We start from the raw sequence: 22,459 nt of genomic DNA on the forward strand, positions 1-22,459 counted from the left end.
GGTCACACATAATTGTGTGACTTGTTTCTGCAACAAACCAAGACCGTTGTCACAAATGATGGGACGATTGCCCGCGGATCAAGTAACACCGAAGCGACCATTTTTCCTAACAGGAGTAGATTTTGCTGGACCTATCACAACGTTAGTTAATCGAGATCGTGGAAGAAAAACTAATAAATCTTACATTTCGTTATTTGTATGTTTTACGACTAGAGCGATTCATCTCGAGGCGGTTAGCGATCTCAGTTCCGCGTCCTTTATAGCCCCTCTTAGACGTTTCGCCGGACGTCGGGGCTATCCACAACGCATTTATTGCGACAATGCGACTAATTTCATTGGATCAAAAAACGAGCTTAGCGAAATGTACGAATTGCTTGAGAAGGAAAACCAAAAAATAGCAGACGAATTTCATATCCCAAATCAGATTGAGTGGAAATTTATTCCTCCGTTATCTCCTGATATGGGAGGAATATGGGAGGCCGGAGTAAAATCGTGTAAATTTCATTTAAAACGCGTTATGGGAGAAAGTCTTTTAACTTTCGAGGAATTAAGTACCGTGTTGATTCAAATTAAGGCATGTCTGAATTCGCGTCCAATTTGTCAGATGCCATCGACAGCCGCGGATCTGCAGCCTCTAACACCGGGACATTTTTTGATAGGCGGTCCATTGACCGCCCTTCCGGACATTGATGTAATTGACCTACCTATTAATCGACTCGATCGCTGGCAGACGGTTCAAAGAATTGCGCAACACTTTTGGAAAAGATGGAGCAGAGAATATCTGATCTTTCTGCAAGGCAAAACTAAATGGACACGCGAGCGAAACAATTTAGCAATTAATGATGTCGTCATGATACAGGAAAATAATGCGCCATTAAGGTGGAAATTAGGAAAGGTTATCGAAACTCATAAAGGAACTGACAATAAAGTGCGAGTTGTAACTCTCAAAACGGCGAACGGAATGTATAAAAGAGCGATCAACTCCCATGTAAACTCCCGCTATCCGATGAATTATCTGCACCTATTGTAAATGAGCGTAAGGATTAATTGTTATTAATGGTGGCGGAATGTTCGTATTTAATCGAGCGCTGGATCTTATTTTGATACGGCACGTGCTTATCGCGTGTTTAGCTGCGCGATCATCACCTTTGGGGTGGGAGAAAGTTCAAAAGACATCGGCGAGAAACCGAAAGACGAGTATGTGTCGAAAAGTCGTCAAGCTCGCAATTTCGCTCATTTCTCAGTCCTGATTGTAGTAATTTAATGTATAACTCTAAGGTTTTGTAACTTAAAGTGTGACGCGGAGTTCTCCAAGAGATCAGAAAATTTATTGTATTTCTAACATTTTGACCGACTGCGGCTCACGCGACAGATCGCTGCCCATCGCTGCACTCATTCTAATTTCAACTAAATAAATCAGCTATTATTGTTCAAGTGCGCGTATTCATTCACCACCTTCTATGTCTCGGTCGGCAAATGTGCGTGCAATGTACTTTTAACAAATAATATTATTATTTTATTGTTTATTAAATAATTTTCAAATATAATTTTTTATATATAGTTTTTAATAAATATTTATACATATATAAAACACACATATATAAATATAATATAATGGGACATATATATAGATATACAAATATAAATGTGTTATAATGATGATATAATCTATATATATAAATAATCTGATGATATTTTAAAACAATTTTTTAATCACATTTTTTTTAGGCTTCCTATTCTTGTCATCATTATCCTCTTTACGTTTTTTATTTTCTTTCTTGTGTTCATCCTTATATTCTTCATTCTTATGCCCTTCTTTCTTATACTCGTCTTGTTTTTCAAATTCTTCTAATGCATTTTTAATAAATAATCAAGTCCATCTTCTAGCACTGCAATTTTTTAATTAAAAGTTAGTTTAAGTTATATGACAATATATTAAAAATAATATTGAATAATAAAAATTTTTAGAACATCATCACATTATATTATCATTTATATTATTACAAATTCAAAAGGAGGCTATATGGAGCCACGCGTAGGGTGTAGGTACGCAAATATTTATTAAAAATAAATATTTATTAAAAACAAACTTGTTGGAATAACAAATTTATTGAATCTAAACGTTTCGGTCCTTTCTTTGGACCTTCTTCAGTAAATTTAATACAATAAATTATAATGGGGAATCTACATACTACCGCACGCAGCGCAAAAGCCGTGAGCCTCCCTATCGATATCCCATTAAATAGACAAAGTGAAATAATATGTCACGTGGTATTCAAAAGTGGACTCTAATGAAGAGTATAGTGAGGAATTTCCGAAAGGGGGCTCACTCTTACTCACACACTCATCCATCGCACGTTCACACGACCGTACGCGGACGCGCCCGACGCACGAGTGAAGAAGATATTCGTTTTGATGCTATTTATAAGGCGCCCTACCACGGCTCATAGCCTGTTATCGAAGTCAATGTCAAACACAATGTGTGGAATTTATTTCTCTCCTTCTCTCTCTCTCCCTCTTCCTCTCCCTCTCCCTCTCCACTCTCTCTCTCTCCCTCTCTCTCCCTCCTCTCTCTCCCTTTCCCCCTTCCTCTCGCTTCCCCCCCCCTTCTCTATCTCCCTCTCTCAAACATACAATGTATGGAAATTAATGTTACAAATGATTTATGGCTCTCTAAAAGGAATTCGATAACAACTAAACGAAGACCGTCTTTCAGGAAATTTGAGGCATATTTGTCACAACAGATATATATGCTTGACTTAGACACTCTGTGTCTTCTTGTCGGTTTAGGCCATTTATCTGGCGCCTGATAAACAGCATCTCTGAAACAAGTCTCTTCGGAACCGGGGGTTCCGAATTTTCCTTCACACCTCTAAACGCTCCTTCTACTTCCTCCTCCTTTACTATTAACTTGAACCCCTTATCCTTTGACAACCACACAGTCTCCCCTTTGCACATCAGGGAGAAGTGGTTTAAAAACCTTTCCTCAACAGATATCCCATTAGAAATACAGGGAGTTTTGCAACTGGGCGACAACTTTTATTTACCAAGTAAGAATAAAGATCGAGTTTTTATGGAATTTATCAAAAGTATAGAATATAGTATCGACAGAGTGGAAGTTGGCGTTCGGCCTTTGGTTCGCCAGAGGTCGTCGGCAATTGTTAACAAGTTGGCCAGTTGCAACCCTGAAGAATCTTTGTTTGATAAGGAGCTCTCGGGCGCGTCCCTAGCAGCGAGAACGTTTATACGCGATAATCCTAATATCATTTTTACGCGAGCCGATAAGGGCAATATAATGGTCGCTTTAGAAAAGACATCTTATTTGGACAAAATGAAGGTCCTCCTTGGTGATACAAATACTTACATTAGAGTAAAGAAGGATCCCACCAGAAGAATTATCAACAGTTTGCATGAATTGCTTACAAGGTGGAAAAACTTAGATTACATATCCGATACGACATACAGGTCGTTGAATTGTTCGGAGGGAGTACTGCCGAGAGCCTATGGGGTCCCTAAGATTCACAAGTCGGGCTGCCCCCTGCGAATCATCGTCTCCTCACTGAACACGCCGCTGCACCGTCTTGCGAAGTTTCTCCACAAAATCATATACAAGTCGGTCCCGGCGGCGGACAGTCATGTGGAGAATAGCTTTCGACTGGTCAACAAACTCGATGGAACTTACATTGGTGACAATTGTGAACTTATTTCACTGGATGTGGTCTCGCTATTCACTAACATCCATTTCATAGAGAATAACTGTACGATACCGCGCGTGGAATTTTTGGGGGCAATCCTGCTTGTTCTTCACTCAACTTTTTTCACCTTTGATGGCATAATCTATCAACAAACTTTCGGAGCGCCCATGGGTTCTCCGCTGTCTCCCATAGTAGCCGATTTAACCATGCGCGATTTGGAGAGCAGGGTGATAGGAGACCTTCCTTTTGCACTCCCGATCTACGTACGCTATGTTGATGATATCGCGTTAGCCGTCCCTCCCGGGACGAGTCAGGAGATATCATTAAGCCTAAGACAGTTTAACGCGTGTCATAATAGATTACAGGTTACTTTGGAAAGGGGGAGCAATAGACTCGATTTTTTGGATGTTACATTCATTCTAAACCGGGGATATGTTGAATTCGACTGGTACCATAAACCGACATTTTCGGGAAGATATCTGAATTATTACTCCTGTCACCCTCTCTGCCACAAGAGAGGCACAATATTTGGCCTAATAGATAGGGCTTTCTGGTTATCACACCCAAGATATCACCAAAAGAACCTCGAATTGGTCATTGGGGTGTTACGTGATAATGGGTATCCATTGCAACTGATTTTCAAAACATTTCACGAAAGGCTTAGGACTTTGTTTGCGAGAAATAAAAATAATAATTCAGGTGACGCTAACAGAACACCTGATACTAATTCGGCTCGCGTTGCATATTTTAATGTCCCATACATACCCAAATTGTCCGAGCGGTTTAGCCATGTGATCTAGATGTAAAAATGTCCTACACAGGTTTGAATAAGTTACGCTCGTTTATTCGCGTGCATAAAGACACACTGCAGAAAGACTGGCATAATAACGTTGTATACAAAATTTCATGTCAAAATTGTAATGCCTTGTGACGTTTTTTACGCCCGTCACAGGGCCGGCACGGCCCGGCCGAGGAAGGGTCGAGAGAGAGGACGAATTTTGGGTCGGCGAGCGACGAACTTTTCTTCGTCGACTCGCCTTTAGTTATTTAAGTTCCGTAGATTTACCGAGTGGAAGTGAGTGGTCCGAGAAGGCCCCAATGTATCGAAGGGAGCAGTCATCGTGGGATGGCGGAATTTGCAGCAGGAGTGGACGACCTAGGTGGAAGCGGTGCGCTCGGGGACGCCGGATAACACGATCAAGTAAGGTATTTATTGTAAAATAACTAGAATAAATACGCAAGGGCCCGTTACTGCCGGATAAGTTTTACAGCCTCGGATAGCGGACGGAACTAAGCGGAGGAGCACATAAAAAGGTACCGACATCTCGAGACAAGGATGGCTACTCCAGTGGGGCCGCCGGCACCGTCCCGAAGAAAGCGGAACCGTCGGAGACTGATCACCTCTCGGCGGGTTCCCCCGCAAGTCGACAGCCATTAGAGAAGAAGAGAAGCAGTTATTCGGAACGTGCAGCGAGCAGCCACATTATCCGCACCAACATTCCGAAAAGTACCGAGAGCAGTTTCGAAAATACCGGGGCAACGAAGCCCACAAGGATCGACTAGCGTCGACAGAGGATCAAGGATCGATTATAGGCGGCGCGCGCAGCGCCACCGACGCCGGCTACCGGCGTGCCGTGAGCCCAGAGTCGTACACTGTTCGACGAGACTGCGGCGTGCGAACCACGTGAGACACCGACGGACGACAAAAGATTGTAAGGCCACCACTTCAAAGTCTCGGTAAGAGCGAACTCGGCGGGGACTCGCGTCTCTAGTAACACGGCTAAAATTGTTATCGATGTTATTGTTAATTACTTTCGTTACCGAGCACTCGGGAGTGTCCGAAACGCGAGGCCCGTACCGAGATTCGCCATTAAAGTAAGAACTGTGCAGCCTCTCTCTCTCTCTCTCCGTGGAGAGCCGTACCGAGTCGACAGTCCAGAATTTTGTGAATAAATGTTAGTCTAATTAGTTATCAAGTTTCGTTCTTCTGATTGTCTTGTGTCGAGTCGTTGAGTCTTGTAATTTGGGAATGTCTTTCTCCCCCGCCTCCTCGATTGAAATGTAATACGGGATCTGTTCCCCTCGGTAGCGATAAATATCGAACCATAATTGTTTTGTAAAACCTCGAGTGTTGAGGATCTACCGAGTCACGAGGCCGTAAATAAGTAATGTGAAACTTCAATCAATTTTCTAATATGAAATATATTTATTTAACTTTTATTTAAGTATTTCAATATGCCGATTTAATGACTCTCCTTCTCTCCGAAGCCCCGAGTACGATTCCCCGCATTAAGAATCCTGCCCCTCTGCCAATTAAGAAACTGAGTTACCGAGCTTAAGCCGTCACTATCGTAGAATTAATTATCGTGTTATTTTGAATGGTGCGGCCTGACCGTACCTGGCGCCCAAGCAATCTGTCGAATTTTTGTGTGTAGAGATACCGAGAAAAGTGACGAAGTTGCGCGGCACTAGGAAGAAAAGTCCGTTGCAAATTTGGCGCCCAACGTGGGGCCCGAGGGAAAATTATTTTAACCTCGGTTAATTAAGAAATTTGAGACTTGGCTTAAGCGACGCAGAGGGAGGCATAAGGAGAGAATTCAGGAGAGAGATAGGAGATTTCTTTGCGTTGGCTATCGCCATCACACAGCCGTTCCATATTTCCCGAACCTTTTTCGTTTGCCTTATTGTTTCCACAAGATTTTTTTTCTGTTATCTATGTGTATTTCCCGCCTGTATTTATTTAAGTGATATATTTTGAGCTGGGAAAAAGATTTTCCTGTGAGACGGTTCTTGCCGAGACGAGTAAACCCCGAATTTAGAGTGCCATCGCGTATACATTGTTTCTCCCTCGAGGCGGAGAACCGCTGCGCGGGCTCGAGCACGCATTCCATTGAAGCTCGCGCACGGCACTGTAAACACCGCGTATCGGTTACATACAATAATATTGTGTATCCTTATACGTTTCCTTTGCGACTCGGTGTGTGATATAGATTATTCGGGTAAGACCTTTGCGGTGTCGGAGATTGTATAGTATTAGGAATAAAATTTTCGACAAGAATATTCGCCTAACGGGGCCGTGGTAATTAAAGGATATATATATATACTTTTTTTCTTTCTCTCTCTCTCTTTCAGTTCTATTTTCTGTTTGGAATAACGTTACATCTTTTCATTCAAAAATTTTTTTTGTTAAATGAATCCTATATGTAGTAATAAAATATTTAGAATAATACAGTGGAATCGAAGGATTCGTTCGGGTGTTATATGTTTTCGTTTCTCCCGATTCTTTTTTTCTCTTTCGGTGTGTCCCCGCGCGTACAGTTTTCGTGAGCATTCCGACTTGATCGGATACATTGGAATGGTTAGGCATAATCATTCTTTTGGGTACTATATGAGTGAGTTATCGAGAGTCCTTGAATGAATCAACAAGGATACTCCCGTAATATTTAGACGCTCGAGACAAAGGAGCTGCCTCTCTATATTTTGAAACGGAACGATCGAGATCGCGGTTGCGGAATTTGATGTGTATTGAGTCGCGTTGGGTTGGCGAGGTCGAATAATAGGGAAGTAATATTTATTTGAGAGTCGGAACTCGACGATCTCGCGGGACGACAAAATATTTAAAGCGTACTGGTTCCGTCTCTTATCGCTCGGTGACGTCCGTGCTGGGTTTAATAACGAAAGATACGCGTTGATTATCGACAATATTTCGTTCTCTCGCGATATTTCGCAATAATGACCACTAAGGAGAGCCTGGGATGGATATGCGCTCTTAAGGTGGACGAGCTGAAAAGGGAACTCGCGGCTAGGGGATTATCAGTAAAAGGGATTCTCCCCACCCTCCGGAGTAGACTGCTTAGATTCGAGGCCGCGAACTTAGCCGGGAAGGAACACGTATCTACAGCCGAGATATCCGATAATTCCTCCGATGACGAACAGAAAGAGGAAGAGGGGGCGGTCGGGGGGAGCCTAGGCAGATACCGAGACGACCCCTGACACGGGTGGAGGTCCCGACACCTCCAGAGTTGCGAAGGGCCCTTAACCCACGACTACTTCGCGGTAGGGCAAATACGGCAATGGACGCGTATAATATTATGAGGAAGTGGAACCTCAACTTCTCCGGGGCCCGGGATGGAGAAGCGGAAGCTTTCCTAATTAAAATAGAGCAGGGTCGTCAATTAATTCCTTTAGACGATGAGGAAATTTTTAAATGTCTGCCCTTCTTTCTATCGGGCACCGCGGCTCACTGGTTCCGATTGAACCGACATCTTTGGCATACTTGGGGAGCCTTTGAGGCCGCATGGCGTTCGCGTTTCGGTTGTCCAAATTTTCAGTTCATGTTGAGGGATGAAATAATGCGCCGGAAACAAGGGGAAGATGAGCCGGTGGCGGATTATATAACCTGTATGCAGGCTTTATTCGAACGCCTAGACCCCACATGGAATCTAGGCGAGCAACTGAACTACGCCCACCGAAATATGCTACCGAGATTGCGCGTCGCGGTACGCCGTACCGAGATTTACGACTTTCGCTCGTTGGAAACGTTGGCCTCTCAGGTAGAAGAATGCTACGACCTCGACAAGCTACCGGTCGCGACGCGTTCTATTTTCCCGGAACTTGCCTATCGCGCAACCCCGCGATCCTCGAAAAATTCTAAGACGATTACCGCGGCAGGAATATCCGTACCGAAACAACCAGGAAAGAAAGGCGGGGCTACCGAGACGGGAGGGAGGCCCTCCGCGAACGTGATATCAGACGCCAATTCCGAGCCGAAACCCTCAACTTCTGCCGCGAATAATACCCGGTTAGCCGAATTAAAATGCTGGAACTGTGAGGGGAAGGGACACCGATCGCGAGACTGTAGGCAGGCGCGAAATCTCCACTGCTATCGGTGTGGAAAGAAACAGCACACGCTGCGTACCTGTCCTAACTGTTCGGGAAACGGGAGCTGGAGTCGGTAGAACGGGTCCTAACGACTCCAGTGGAGAAGACCTGCGAAAATGTAAATTCGGCAGGCATTCAGTCGTACGTTACGTTAGATGATACCGAGTTTCCGCCATTGCAGTATTTCAATATACAAATAGGAGGAAAACCGTTGACCGCCCTGGTAGACTCCGGTTCTAGTAGAACGCTCTTCGGGAGTGAAGGAATTCAATTGATCAGATCTCTCAAAATATCCGTATCGCGATACCGAGACGGACAAATAAGGACAGCCAACGGCCAAATAGCGCGAATCGGCGAAATTTGCGAAGTACCCCTCCGATTAGGCGACGTCGAGCATAAACTTATGGTAGGGTTGCTACCGGATCTAGCAGTTTCCTGTATTGTCGGGATGGATTTTTTGTGCAAATTCGGCATAGGGTTAGATTTAGCAAGATCCGAGTGGTTCTTTTCGCGGCAACCTACCGTCCGCCATCAGTTCGATTCTACCGAGGGAACCAATTATATGTGCAGCGGGCTGCCCGAACTCACCATCACCCAACGAGAAAAATTAGACAAATTTTTAAAAGAGACCGTTCCGATACCGAGCGAAAATCCGGGAGTAACGTCACTTACAGAACACCGTATCGACACCGGATCTAATAGGCCGGTCAAACAACGTTGCTATGTAGTTTCTCCGCGAATACAGGAAGCCATACGCGAAGAGGTAGATAAGATGTTACGCGCGGATATAATAGAGTCTTCGTTCAGTGAATGGTCAAACCCGGTGGTGATGGTGAAGAAGTCTAACGGGAAGTACCGATTCTGTCTAGATTTTAGAAAGGTAAACGAGATCTCGAAAAAAGACGGAGCTCCGGCCACGTTTCAGAGGTTGTTGGATAAATTAATCGGTCCGGAGATGGAACCATTCGCGTTCGCATATTTGGATGATATAGTTATCGTGACTCCTACTTTTCAAGAGCATTTAGTTTGGCTGAAGCGAGTCTTAGCAAAAATAACTGCAGCGGATTTGACGGTCAATCCGGAGAAGTGTGAGTTCTGCAAATCCCAAGTAAAGTACCTTGGTTTTATTGTTCAGAGGGAGGGACTCACAGTTGATCCGGAAAAGACGCAACCCGTTTTAGAGTTCCCGATACCGAGAAACATCCGACAACTCAGACGTTTCCTAGGAATGGCCTCTTGGTACCGCAGAGTCATATCCCAGTTAGCCACGATTACGGAACCGTTAACCCGTCTACTTAAGAAAAATAAGCGATGGGAGTGGGGGATAGAGCAGTCTAACGCGGTGCAATTTATTAAAGAACACCTCACAACGGCCCCGGTTTTAGCATGTCCGGATTTCGAAAAACCTTTCGTGTTACAAACAGACGCCAGCTCGGTAGGAGTAGGAGCTGTTTTGACGCAATCTTTTGGGGAGGGGGAGAGAGTGATCGCTTTCGCGAGTCGAGCCCTCGCGGACCCCGAGAAAAAGTACTCTGTTACCGAGCAGGAGTGTCTAGCCGTTGTGTGGTCCATTAAGAAATTTAGACCGTATCTAGAGGGCTACCGGTTTACTGTCATAACCGACCACAATAGCCTGAGATGGCTCCATAATTTAAAAAACCCCACGGGCAGGCTAGCGAGATGGGCCCTCGAGTTGCTAGAATACGACTACGAGATCGTACATAGGAAAGGCGCACTACACCATGTGCCTTATCGCGAAGCCATGAGGGGGAAGTTAATGTTGCTTTGATCGCGCCGGCCGAAACAGTCGATATCCCGGATACCGAGAGTACAGATAAATGGTACAAGCGACGGTACGTACAGGTAGTACAAGAGCCGGAGCGATACAATCAGTGGAGAGTCCTAGACGAGCGATTGTATTTCCTAAGATCGAAACCGGTTATTTCAGAGATCGTGGAGGATTTGGATAGGTGGAAGCTGGTATTACCTTGCGAATTGAAGGGGGAAGCGTTACACGAAGCGCACGATGTTCCCCAATCCGGACACCTCGGTATCGATAAAACTTATCAGCGTCTGTCAGTATCATACTATTGGCCGCAAATGTTTAGAGACGTAGTCAAATACGTAAAGAGATGCGATACGTGCCAAAGAACTAAGGTCGAGCAAGCCAACCCTGCGGGACTTATGGGTAGACGGATCCCGGAAGCGCCGTGGACGATAGTCGCAGCGGATATTATGGGGCCGTTACCCCGGAGTAAATCGGGATTTCAGTATCTCTTGGTGATTCAAGATCTATTCACCAAATGGATAGAGTAAGACGCTTAGATCGGCGAACGGACCAAAAATAAGGGAGGCTCTCGAAGATCTAGTAATGTCGCGATGGGGGACTCCAAAATTTCTATTAACGGATAACGGTACCGAGTTTGTGAATAGAGTCATAAAGGATTTCGCCGACAATCATAAGATAACTCACACGACAGTTCCCCCGTATCACCCTCAAGCGAATCCCGTAGAGAGGGTGAATCGAATTTTAAAAATTATGATCGTCGCGTTTATCGATAGAGACCATAGAAAATGGGATAAACATATTGCCGATTTTAGATTTGCCTATAACACAGCCGTGCATTCCTCGATAGGAACATCGCCGGCCTTTTTGAATCTGGGGCGGGAATTAGTACCGAGGGCAAGGTTGCGAGACCGAGGTAACAGTATGACTCAGGTCGAAGCAGCAGATCCCGCGACTTGGTCAAGTAGGATGAACCGCCTAAAGGTTATACAGGAGTGGGTTACCGAGAATTTAGAGGGGGCACACCAGAGGCAAGCGTCGCATTATAATCTGCGGCGTCGGCCCCGTGTTTTCCGTACGGGAGAGCTCGTGCTGAAAAAACAGCACGTTCTGTCTTCCGCCGCGCATAACTTCGTGGCGAAATTGGCACCTAAATTCGAGGATCCCTTCCGAATCGGCAAGAAGCTATCCACCGTAGTCTACGAGTTGACTCGCTTAGACGGGTCGACCGTAGGCAAAATCCATGTTCAAGATCTTAAACCGTATCACACCCCTGATTCCGACTAGCTTTTCCTCGAGATGGATCCCGCCCGGGCCGAGTGGCAGCGCTTCCTGTGGAGGTACGACCACCTCGTAGCCTACATTGGTGAGAGCTACCCCGAGTTTTGGAGCGACGTGGCGGACGTCGGAGAGACGATCCGTGGCCTACGGGTGACCACGCGAGGAGCAGTGGTGCGGACATTCCCGTCCACCGGAGAAACGGGCACCCAGACCGCTCTCTCGGGACGGGAGATCTACCGCCGCCCGGAGGGTCGCAGCGTCGGGCTGCAGGTCCGATTACTGCCGTGGCAAACGGGACGGGCAGTCCAGACGGACTGGGTATCCCGGAGGGATAGAGCCACTCAGGTGGACCCCCCGGGGTCAACAGATAGGGCCACGCAGACGGATCTAGCCCAGCCGTCCCTGATACCGAGGGAGAGAGCCAGAGGTTCCGGCGGGCCGCCGATTACCGAGGAGTTACCACGCGGCTATTGGAACTGTGGCGGCCGCCACCGAATGGCAGCCTGTCCACAGCCGCGACGAGCGGATTTTTGTTACGGGTGTGGGCGCGCCGGAGAGACGGTGCGCTCCTGCCCGCGATGCGGACCCACGTATGAGCCAAACGCTCCCTCGCAGGATGACCGAGGCCCGCGGAGGATCCAAGCCGAGGAGTGGAATGGACGCCGCAGAGAGTCGCGTCCCACGCCCTACCCCTCTTGGCTCTAAGCTCCTAAAATATTTTTTTTTGGGTTGTTTTCGTTTTGTTTTTTTTTGTGTGTACTTAAGGAAGTAACCCCGTTTTGTTTTGTTTTTGTTATTTATTTTATTTATCTCTTCTCTCCCGCCCACCCCCTACGTTCAATAAGATGGAACCGGCTGTGAGGGCGGGAACTAATAAGTATACAACTGTATAAGGGCAAAGCCTATGGAAGGAGAGAGAAAAATATATGTATCAGGCGGTATAGATGCGTTTCTTTTTTTTTACTTTTGTAATGTTTTGTGCCTACCCAAACTATCCCACCCTCTACCGGATTATCAAAGGAGGAATGGTCGAGGTGTCAAGTTTTCGGTATATTAAACATTAGGACTTAGGCGGTACAGGAAGCTCCCGGAGAGAATTGGCAAGAGCGCTTAGTTCTGGGGACGTTTTGGAAGTCCTGGTGGAATTGGTGTTTTGGCTTCGGATTGGTGGTCATCGATGTGCGTCGGTGTCCAAGATCGCCTCGGTCCTCCCCGGAAAGGGGGGAGTTGTGACGTGACGTTTTTTACGCCCGTCACAGGGCCGGCACGGCCCGGCCGAGGAAGGGTCGAGAGAGAGGACGAATTTTGGGTCGGCGAGCGACGAACTTTTCTTCGTCGACTCGCCTTTAGTTATTTAAGTCCCGTAGATTTACCGAGTGGAAGTGAGTGGTCCGAGAAGGCCCTAATGTATCGAAGGGAGCAGCCATCGTGGGATGGCGGAATTTGCAGCAGGAGTGGACGACCTGGGTGGAAGCGGTGCGCTCGGGGACGCCGGATAACACGGTCAAGTAAGGTATTTATTGTAAAATAACTAGAATAAATACGCAAGGGCCCGTTACTGCCGGATAAGTTTTACAGCCTCGGATAGCGGACGGAATTAAGCGGAGGAGCACATAAAAAGGTACCGACATCTCGAGACAGGGATGGCTACTCCAGTGGGGCCGCCGGCACCGTCCCGAAGAAAGCGGAACCGTCGGAGACTGATCACCTCTCGGCGGGTTCCCCCGCAAGTCGACAGCCATTAGAGAAGGAGAGAAGCAGTTATTCGGAACGTGCAGCGAGCAGCCACATTATCCGCACCAACATTCCGAAAAGTACCGAGAGCAGTTTCGAAAATACCGGGGCAACGAAGCCCACAAGGATCGACTAGCGTCGACAGAGGATCAAGGATCGATTATAGGCGGCGCGCGCAGCGCCACCGACGCCGGCTACCGGCGTGCCGTGAGCCCAGAGTCGTACACTGTTCGACGAGACTGCGGCGTGCGAACCACGTGAGACACCGACGGACGACAAAAGATTGTAAGGCCACCACTTCAAAGTCTCGGTAAGAGCGAACTCGGCGGGGACTCGCGTCTCTAGTAACACGGCTAAAATTGTTATCGATGTTATTGTTAATTACTTTCGTTACCGAGCACTCGGGAGTGTCCGAAACGCGAGGCCCGTACCGAGATTCGCCATTAAAGTAAGAACTGCGCAGCCTCTCTCTCTCTCTCTCCGTGGAGAGCCGTACCGAGTCGACAGTCCAGAATTTTGTGAATAAATGTTAGTCTAATTAGTTATCAAGTTTCGTTCTTCTGATTGTCTTGTGTCGAGTCGTTGAGTCTTGTAATTTGGGAATGTCTTTCTCCCCCGCCTCCTCGATTGAAATGTAATACGGGATCTGTTCCCCTCGGTAGCGATAAATATCGAACCATAATTGTTTTGTAAAACCTCGAGTGTCGAGGATCTACCGAGTCACGAGGCCGTAAATAAGTAATGTGAAACTTCAATCAATTTTCTAATATGAAATATATTTATTTAACTTTTATTTAAGTATTTCAATATGCCGATTTAATGACTCTCCTTCTCTCCGAAGCCCCGAATACGATTCCCCGCATTAAGAATCCTGCCCCTCTGCCAATTAAGAAACTGAGTTACCGAGCTTAAGCCGTCACTATCGTAGAATTAATTATCGTGTTATTTTGAGTGGTGCGGCCTGACCGTACCTGGCGCCCAAGCAATCTGTCGAATTTTTGTGTGTAGAGATACCGAGAAAAGTGACGAAGTTGCGCGGCACTAGGGAGAAAAGTCCGTTGCAGCCTCTTATGTCGGTCAGACCAGCAGACAGTTGAGAACACGCATTAGGGAGCACAGAAATCACATAAAAAGAAACATCGCGCAAAAATCCGTGATCACGGATCACAGGCTGAATAACCACGAATTTGATTGGGATAACGTTGAGATCTTGGATGAGGAACCGTTCCTAAGAAAGAGACTTGTTTCAGAGATGCTGTTTATCAGGCGCCAGATAAATGGCCTAAACCGACAAGAAGACACAGAGTGTCTAAGTCAAGCATATATATCTGTTGTGACAAATATGCCTCAAATTTCCTGAAAGACGGTCTTCGTTTAGTTGTTATCGAATTCCTTTAGAGAGCCATAAATCATTTGTAACATTAATTTCCATACATTGTATGTTTGAGAGAGGGAGATAGAGAAGGGGGGGACAGGGATAGAGGGAGTGAGACGGAAGGGGGGAAAGGGAGAGAGAGGGGGGAGAGAGAGGGAGAGAGAGAGTGGGGTGGGAGAGGGAGAGAGAGAGAAGTAGAGAAATAAATTCCACACATTGTGTTTGACATTGACTTCGATAATAGGCTATGAGCCGTGGTAGGGCGCCTTATAAATAGCATCAAAACGAATATCTTCTTCACTCGTGCGTCGGGCGCGTCCGCGTACGGTCGTGTGAACGTGCGATGGATGAGTGTGTGAGTAAAAATGAGCCCCCTTTCGGAAATTCCTCACTATACTCTTCATTAGAGTCCACTTTTGAGTACCTCATGACATATTATTTCACTTTGTCTATTTAATGGGATATCGATAGGGGGGCTCACGGCTTTTGCGCTGCGTGCGGTAGTATGTAGATTCCCCATTATAATTTATTGTATTAAATTTACTGAAGAAGAGGAGTAGTGGAAATGATCGACCAAAACTAGCAAATAATAAATTTATTTAAATTTCACGACGTTTCGACCATATGATTGTGGTCCTTTTCGAGTGAAACACTGAAACAAAATTTTTTTACATATCGTCGGTGACACACAACACTTTTAGTATAACCAAGCCCAATTTACAAGAGATACCCATACTTACAAATAAAATTAGTTACAATTACAGCATTTTTTTAAAAAGTCAAATAAATTGAAAGTGCGAGACAGCAGACAACATATCCTCCCGAAGGATCGTCACAGAATAATAGATTTCAAGTAAGCTTACTTACACGACCTTAATTATTTTGTTATAGACATCATTTAAACTCTCTGTATCCTTCTGTGAGTTTATGTTGTTATCAAGTTTTTTAATGTAAAATATTTCAGCTATCTCTCTCTTCCTTACATGTTTTTCAGTATGTAAAACATTATATTTATTCCAATCGAAATCATGTTTATGCTCAGATCGATGTTTACTTATAACAGAATGTGACGTATGATGCAATTTTATATTATTACAATGTTCTTTAAACCGTGTACTAAGATGTCTCTTCGTTTGTCCTATGTATGCCGCTGGACAGTCATTACAATTTATTTTGTAAACGACGTTAGTCGCGCGATCTCTAGTTAAAACATCCTTGCCACACTTAATGAGGGTATTCAGTTTTTTAGGGCATCTATAAACGACTTCCAAGTCGAATTTTTTTAGAGAAAATGAGATACTATCACTAATGTCACTCACATAAGGTATCGAAATGTAACGTGTTTTTGTCGGAGATTCAATTTTGTTCTCGTCAATATTATTATTCTTATTATTATATTTTAAAAAATTGGACGACTTACTGAAGAAGGTCCAAAGAAAGGACCGAAACGTTTAGATTCAATAAATTTGTTATTCCAACAAGTTTGTTTTTAATAAATATTTATTTTTAATAAATATTTGCGTACCTACACCCTACGCGTGGCTCCATATAGCCACCTTTTGAATTTGTAATTTATCAATGCAGGGAGCCTACATTGTTACTTATCATTTATATTATATTTTACATCATTTATATTATATATTATATGTATATATCTAATCTATATTATATGTATATACAGGGGGTGGACAAAATAATATGAACACCTGACATATACACAAAATTTATTTATTAATAAGGTGTTGGGCCACCATTTGCTTGTAGAACAGCTGCAATTCTTCGCGGAATAGATTCGTAGAGTGTCTGAATAGTTTCCAACGGAATGTTGTCCCATTCTTGTACCAAAACATCCGCCAATTGCTTCAATGATGTTGGAGATGGAAATCTGCTCCTCACTCTCTGCTCTAAAACTCCCCATAACGGTTCAATTATGTTGAGGTCTGGCGATTGTGCTGGCCAGGGAAGATGTTTGATGATATTCTGATGCTCCTCAAACCAAGACTGAACCTTTTTGGCTGTGTGTATGGGCGCATTATCATCTTGGAATATGGCAGTGTTTGGCAGCAATATGCTAGTCATAGTAAGAACTTCATCATTGAGGATGTCGAGATATTCATTCGCAGTAATCCGGCCAGTGATGTGAATGAGAGGACCAGCTGAATACCACGATATAGCCGCCCAAATCATAACGGAACCTCCCCCATGCTTGACTGTAGGAAGCAGGCAGTCCGGATCGTAGGCTTCTTTTGGGCTTCTCCATACATAAACCCGGCCGTTTGTAGGAAACAATGTGAACGATGATTCATCGGACCATACCACATTCTTCCAATCATCAAGTGTCCAGGTTTTATGATCGTGGCACCACTTCTTTCGCAGCTTAGCGTTGGCTTCCGTTATAAAGGGTTTCGCAATTGCAACCCTTCCATGAATGTTAGCTTTGTGGAGCTCCCGCCGTACTGTTTTTGTCGAAACAGTATTACTCAAGTGAGTGTTGAGTTCTGCTGTCACTTTTGCCGCGGTAGTTTTATGTCGTCTGGCCACAATCCTTTTTAATGTTCGTCGGTCTCTGTCAGTTAACTTTGGGTTTCGCCCACTATTCCTCTTCGCCGATGATGTTTTACCATGTTTTGTGTATGCTGTCATTACCGTGGATACTGTCGCTCGTGAAACGTTAAACAATTCAGCTGTTTTCGTCACAGACGCTCCCGCTAACCGAGCACCAACGATTTGCCCTCTTTCGAAGTCTGAGAGATCACACATTTCACCGATCGCTTGTTTTAACCGTCGCAGAACAAAGCGTATAATACACTGAAATATAATCTACAAGACTTGGCACGTAAACTGCGCAATACATACGCGTCGCATTATTTACACGGAAGCAGTGTTGCCAACATGAAACAAGATGTACTATATTGCGTGGTGTTCATATTATTTTGTCCAACCCCTGTATGTGTAATATATTTACCATTTCTAAATTCTTCAATTTCTTTTAATCTATCTATTTTATCCATGGTGACTTTTTCTATTTCTTTCGAACTATTTATTTCATCCATGATGACATTTAACATATGAAACCAGCAACTTATGTATATAATCATTTATAACATGACTCGCGTAAAAAAAGGCAAGTTGATACTGCATTAATATCCCGCAGTAAAAATAAACGTTGCCATATACCATCGACGATGATGTGTGCGTGCGTGCGTGCGTGCGTGTGTGTATGTGGTGTGTATTCGGATATATTCGGATGTGTTCGGGTGTATTCGGATGTGTTCGGGTGTGTTCGGACTTGTTCGGGTGTGTTCGGGTATAATCGGTTGTGTTCGGGTGTATTCGGACTTGTTCGGGTGTGCTCGGGTGTATTCGGGTGTTTTCGAATTTGTTCGGGTATGATCGATTTATAAAATGACTCACGAATTAAAAACTCATATCACCATTAAAGCCAGCGGCACACGGTACGATTTTTCGTACTGTATTATAAGGCATGGAGTATGTTATACTTGTCCAGTCAACCCTTTCTTTCTTTCGCTCTCTTTCTCTCCTTCTCTCATTCATTTAACTCCATCATGCGATACCCTTTTTTTGTTTTTTTTAAGTGAATAATTACAAACACTCACGCCAAAACCAAGAGATGATTTTGAAAAGAAGTTTGTGTGTGTGTGTGTGTGTGTGTTGTGTGTTTGGGTGTATTGTCAGATACATAGCATGGGAGTGTAAGACTCACCTCGAAAAGAAAAAAAATCCATAAATCGATAAGATGAAATAATTAATAAGATAAAAATTTAAATTTAAATTTAAATTTAAAGTTAAAATAAAAAATTAAAATTAAAATTAATAAAATTAAAATTAAATTAAAATTACATTTTAATTGATTATCGATTTATTGATTATCGATTTATCGATTATTGATTTATTGATTATTCATTTATCGATTATTGATTTATCGATTTATTTTCTATGCATACCCACTCCCAAAAAAAATTTTCTCAGAAGAATATATTACACAGCCTATAACACTCCCAAAATGATAAAGAATCAATCCTTAAAATTGCATTTCAATCGGTCTACTTGTTTTAAAGATCATCGAGGACAAACAAACAAACCGACAAACTCTGTGTCTTTATAATAATAGTATAGATAATATTTTTTAATAAAAAATTTAAAGAAATATAATATTTTTTAAACTTAACTTTATATTAATCAAAGTAAGAACCAACACACCCCATATGCCTGCTCGGGTTCTGGTGGAAGAAAGGAGACAGAGTTGGTGAGAAAAGAGAAGAAAGCAGGATGAGTCAGGGATAAGGAAAAGAGGAAGGAGAGGAGAGAAAAAGGTGACAAGGGAAAAGTGAAGAGGAGGGAAAAGGAAGGTGGAGAGAAGAAGGCAGGCCGAAAAAGCAGGAGAGGAGAAAAGGGAAAAGGAGCCGGATTGTGCATAGAAAGGCGATAGAGGAATGCTGGGAGATGTGGAGGAAAAAGGAGAGTGTTGGAAGACGGTCGGCAGTATGTGATATTATTGTATTGTATATATGGTAGAGAAGAAAGGAGGATTGTAAGAGATTCGCGAACGCTCCTCGTTAAAAGCGCCTTCAATCCCCAAGAGGACGAATAAAAGTATGTTATGTTATGTTATATAAAGATTTTTATTGACAAAGAAAGCTTCAAAATTTACATTGCAAAATCGGACATTTTATATGAAACAACCTAATCTTATATCCGACGTACTATATCCGAATTAACATACATAACGCAATAAATGTAATAGTAGTCAAATGGGACGCTTCCCACTTTTGCCAATATGTTCCTTTGTATGAAAATTATACCGAATAAATTCGGAAAAGATAACGACCAAAGTACCGGTTAAATTCGTTACTCATTACTGAAAAATGTAACGAAGTTACTTTTTTCGTTACAAATTTTTGTAACGCCGTTATCGTTACAGTTACCGAAAAAAGTAACTGTAACGGTAACGGCGTTACAAGTAACGCGTTACTTCCCAACCCTGGTAATTAAAATAATTGATTTATGTATATGCATAATATATAATAACTTATGTTATATGCTCTATATACAATACTACATATTGTGTATCTAAAAACAAAAATGTGCATAACACCAGTGCATATCATAATACAAGCAAATTTAATCGTTTACTAGATGAGATCAAAAAGGACAATTGTATAAATGCAGCGAAAGTTTTCACTAAGGATACTCAAGTTGTAGAAAATTGCATTGAACCAGATGATAGTACTATAAAATCTAATTTGTCTGTGTTTAGTAGAGGGTCTGAGAGGTTTGAAACTCTGCACAAATTTTAGTGACGCACACAACAAGCTATATTTACAACAGTAATTTATACGTGTACACAAATTAGTAACAGACTCTTTCAATAAGATTATTTCAATTTAGATTTTCATGAAAGAAGCGCGCGACTTTGAGTGCAAACTTTCTTCGCGAGAGAATTGCGTGACGACTTCCAATACGTGTGTAAACGAAAAGCGATCTGAGCCGTTGGCGAGCGAGCGTGGCCTCTTTATTGGCATTGTTTTCGAGAAGGTTCTCGATCGATCGAGATCGCGGTCATGAGTCACATCTAAAAGACTCTTATTATTTATTTGCTTTTCTTCGGTGTACGAAAGTGACTGTTTTGTGAACGATAATCTTTTGCTTTACTGGATATGACATTAAATTGTCATAACAAGGCACGTTTGTTGATGTTCCACAGTCACGTTCTCACATCGAGGATACTTTAAATATATCGTTAATGATATATGTTTGGCTGATTTTCAGCGGGGATGCAGGTACTTAATTTGCATTCGTTCACGTTTCGAACAGTCTGAAAAAGCTAACAGTGAAAGTGAAGTTGATAATATTGCTATTCAACGTACAGGGTGTATAAAAATGATTGGTTCGGTTCTCCAATGGATGCGAGGTCGTCCTGCTCTTATGCAGCGTTCTGAACCTCGAATCTTTCCTGGTCGTTAAAACGTTGATCAAGACGTTGAAACTCGCGCCGATCTGAAATCTCACCAGGACGTAGTTGTCTGTTAGTGTGCGCTTGCAACCATCTCCTATAAATTTCGCGAGCTTCTACGTAATTGCCTAAAGCACGATCGATCGCGCGAAGCATCAGACGTTGATCCTGACCGTCTCGCAAACGACCACAATCATGACGCATACGACGATTCATATTTCAGCGAGTACTATATTCAGACGACCTTGCGAAATTCTTATATAAAGCCTTATAAATCAAGTCAACAATGTAGGCTCCCTGCATTGATAAATTACGTCTCCCATAGTAGCCGATTTAACCATGCGCGATTTGGAGAGCAGAGTGATAGGAGACCTTCCTTTTGAACTCCCGATCTACGTACGCTATGTTGATGATATCGCGTTGGCCGTCCCTCCCGGGACAAGCCAGGAGATACTAAGACAGTTTAACGCGTGTCATAATAGATTACAGTTCACTTTGGAAAGGGGGGGGGGCAATAGACTCGATTTTTTGGATGTTACATTCATTCTAAACCGGGGATATGTTGAATTCGACTGGTACCATAAACCAACATTTTCGGGAAGATATCTGAATTATTATTCCTGTCACCCTCTCTGCGACAAGAGAGGCACAATATTTGGCCTAATAGACAGGGTTTTCTGGTTATCACACCCAAGATATCATCAAAAGAACCTCGAATTGGTCATTGGGGTGTTACGTGATAATGGGTATCCATTGCAACTGATTTTTGAAACATTTCATTAAAGGCTTAGGACTTTGTTTGCGAGAAATAAAAATAACAATTCAGGTGACGCTAACAGAACACCTGATACTAATTCGGCCCGCGTTGCATATTTTAATGTCCCATACATACCCAAATTTTCCGAGCGGTTTAGCCATGTGGTCCGTGATCTAGATGTAAAAATGTCCTACACAGGTTTGAATAAGTTACGCTCGTTTATCCGCGTGCATAAAGACACACTGCAGAAAGACTGGCATAATAACGTTGTATACAAAATTTCATGTCAAAATTGTAATGCCTCTTATGTCGGTCAGACCAGCAGACAGTTGAGAACACGCATTAGGGAGCACAGAAATCACATAAAAAGAAACACCGCGCAAAAATCCGTGATCACGGACCACAGGCTGAATAACCAAGAATTTGATTGGGATAACGTTGAGATCTTGGATAAGGAACCGTTTCTAAGAAAGAGACTTGTATCAGAGATGCTGTTTATCAGACGCCAGATAAATGGCCTAAACCGACAAGAAGACACAGAGTGTCTAAGTCAAGCATATATATCTGTTGTGACAAATATGCCACAAATTTCCTGAAAGACGGTCTTCGTTTAGTTGTTATCGAATTCCTTTATAGAGCCATAAATCAGTTGTAACATTAATTTCCATACATTGTATGTTTGAGAGAAGGAGATAGAGAAGGGGGGGAAGCGAGAGGAAAGGGGGACAGGGATAGAGGGAGAGAGACGGAGGGGTGAGGGAGAGAGAGTGGGGAGAGAGAGAGGGGGGAGAGAGAGGGAGAGAGAGAGAGTGGAGAGGGAGAGGGATAAGGAGAGGGAGAGAGAGAGAGGGAGAGAAATAAATTCCACACATTGTGTTTCGACATTGACTTCGATAACAGGCTATGAGCCATTGTATGGCGCCTTATAAGTAGCATCAAACCGAATATCTTCTTCACTCGTGCGTCGGACGCGTCC

General features: G+C 43.6%; 2 protein-coding genes across 2 annotated transcripts; both read left to right on the forward strand.

The window, feature by feature from the left end:
• The first annotated feature begins 58 nt into the window (after positions 1-58).
• On the forward strand, positions 59-1,030 carry LOC145944751 (uncharacterized). The gene has a single exon (XM_083053304.1). It carries the CDS (start codon positions 59-61, stop codon positions 1,028-1,030), a length of 972 nt encoding a protein of 323 aa, XP_082909430.1.
• A 6,738-nt stretch (positions 1,031-7,768) lies between these two features.
• On the forward strand, positions 7,769-11,649 carry LOC145944752 (uncharacterized). Its single transcript, XM_083053305.1, has 4 exons — positions 7,769-8,522; positions 8,708-10,293; positions 10,440-10,888; positions 11,178-11,649. Exons 1-4 carry the CDS (start codon positions 7,769-7,771, stop codon positions 11,647-11,649), a joined length of 3,261 nt encoding a protein of 1,086 aa, XP_082909431.1.
• Positions 11,650-22,459: the final 10,810 nt, after the last annotated feature.

This window comes from Prenolepis imparis, unplaced genomic scaffold, assembly GCF_030444845.1.
Source record: "Prenolepis imparis isolate NDT839.2.m4 unplaced genomic scaffold, iyPreImpa1.0 SCAF_13, whole genome shotgun sequence".
Classification (NCBI taxonomy): domain Eukaryota; kingdom Metazoa; phylum Arthropoda; class Insecta; order Hymenoptera; family Formicidae; genus Prenolepis; species Prenolepis imparis.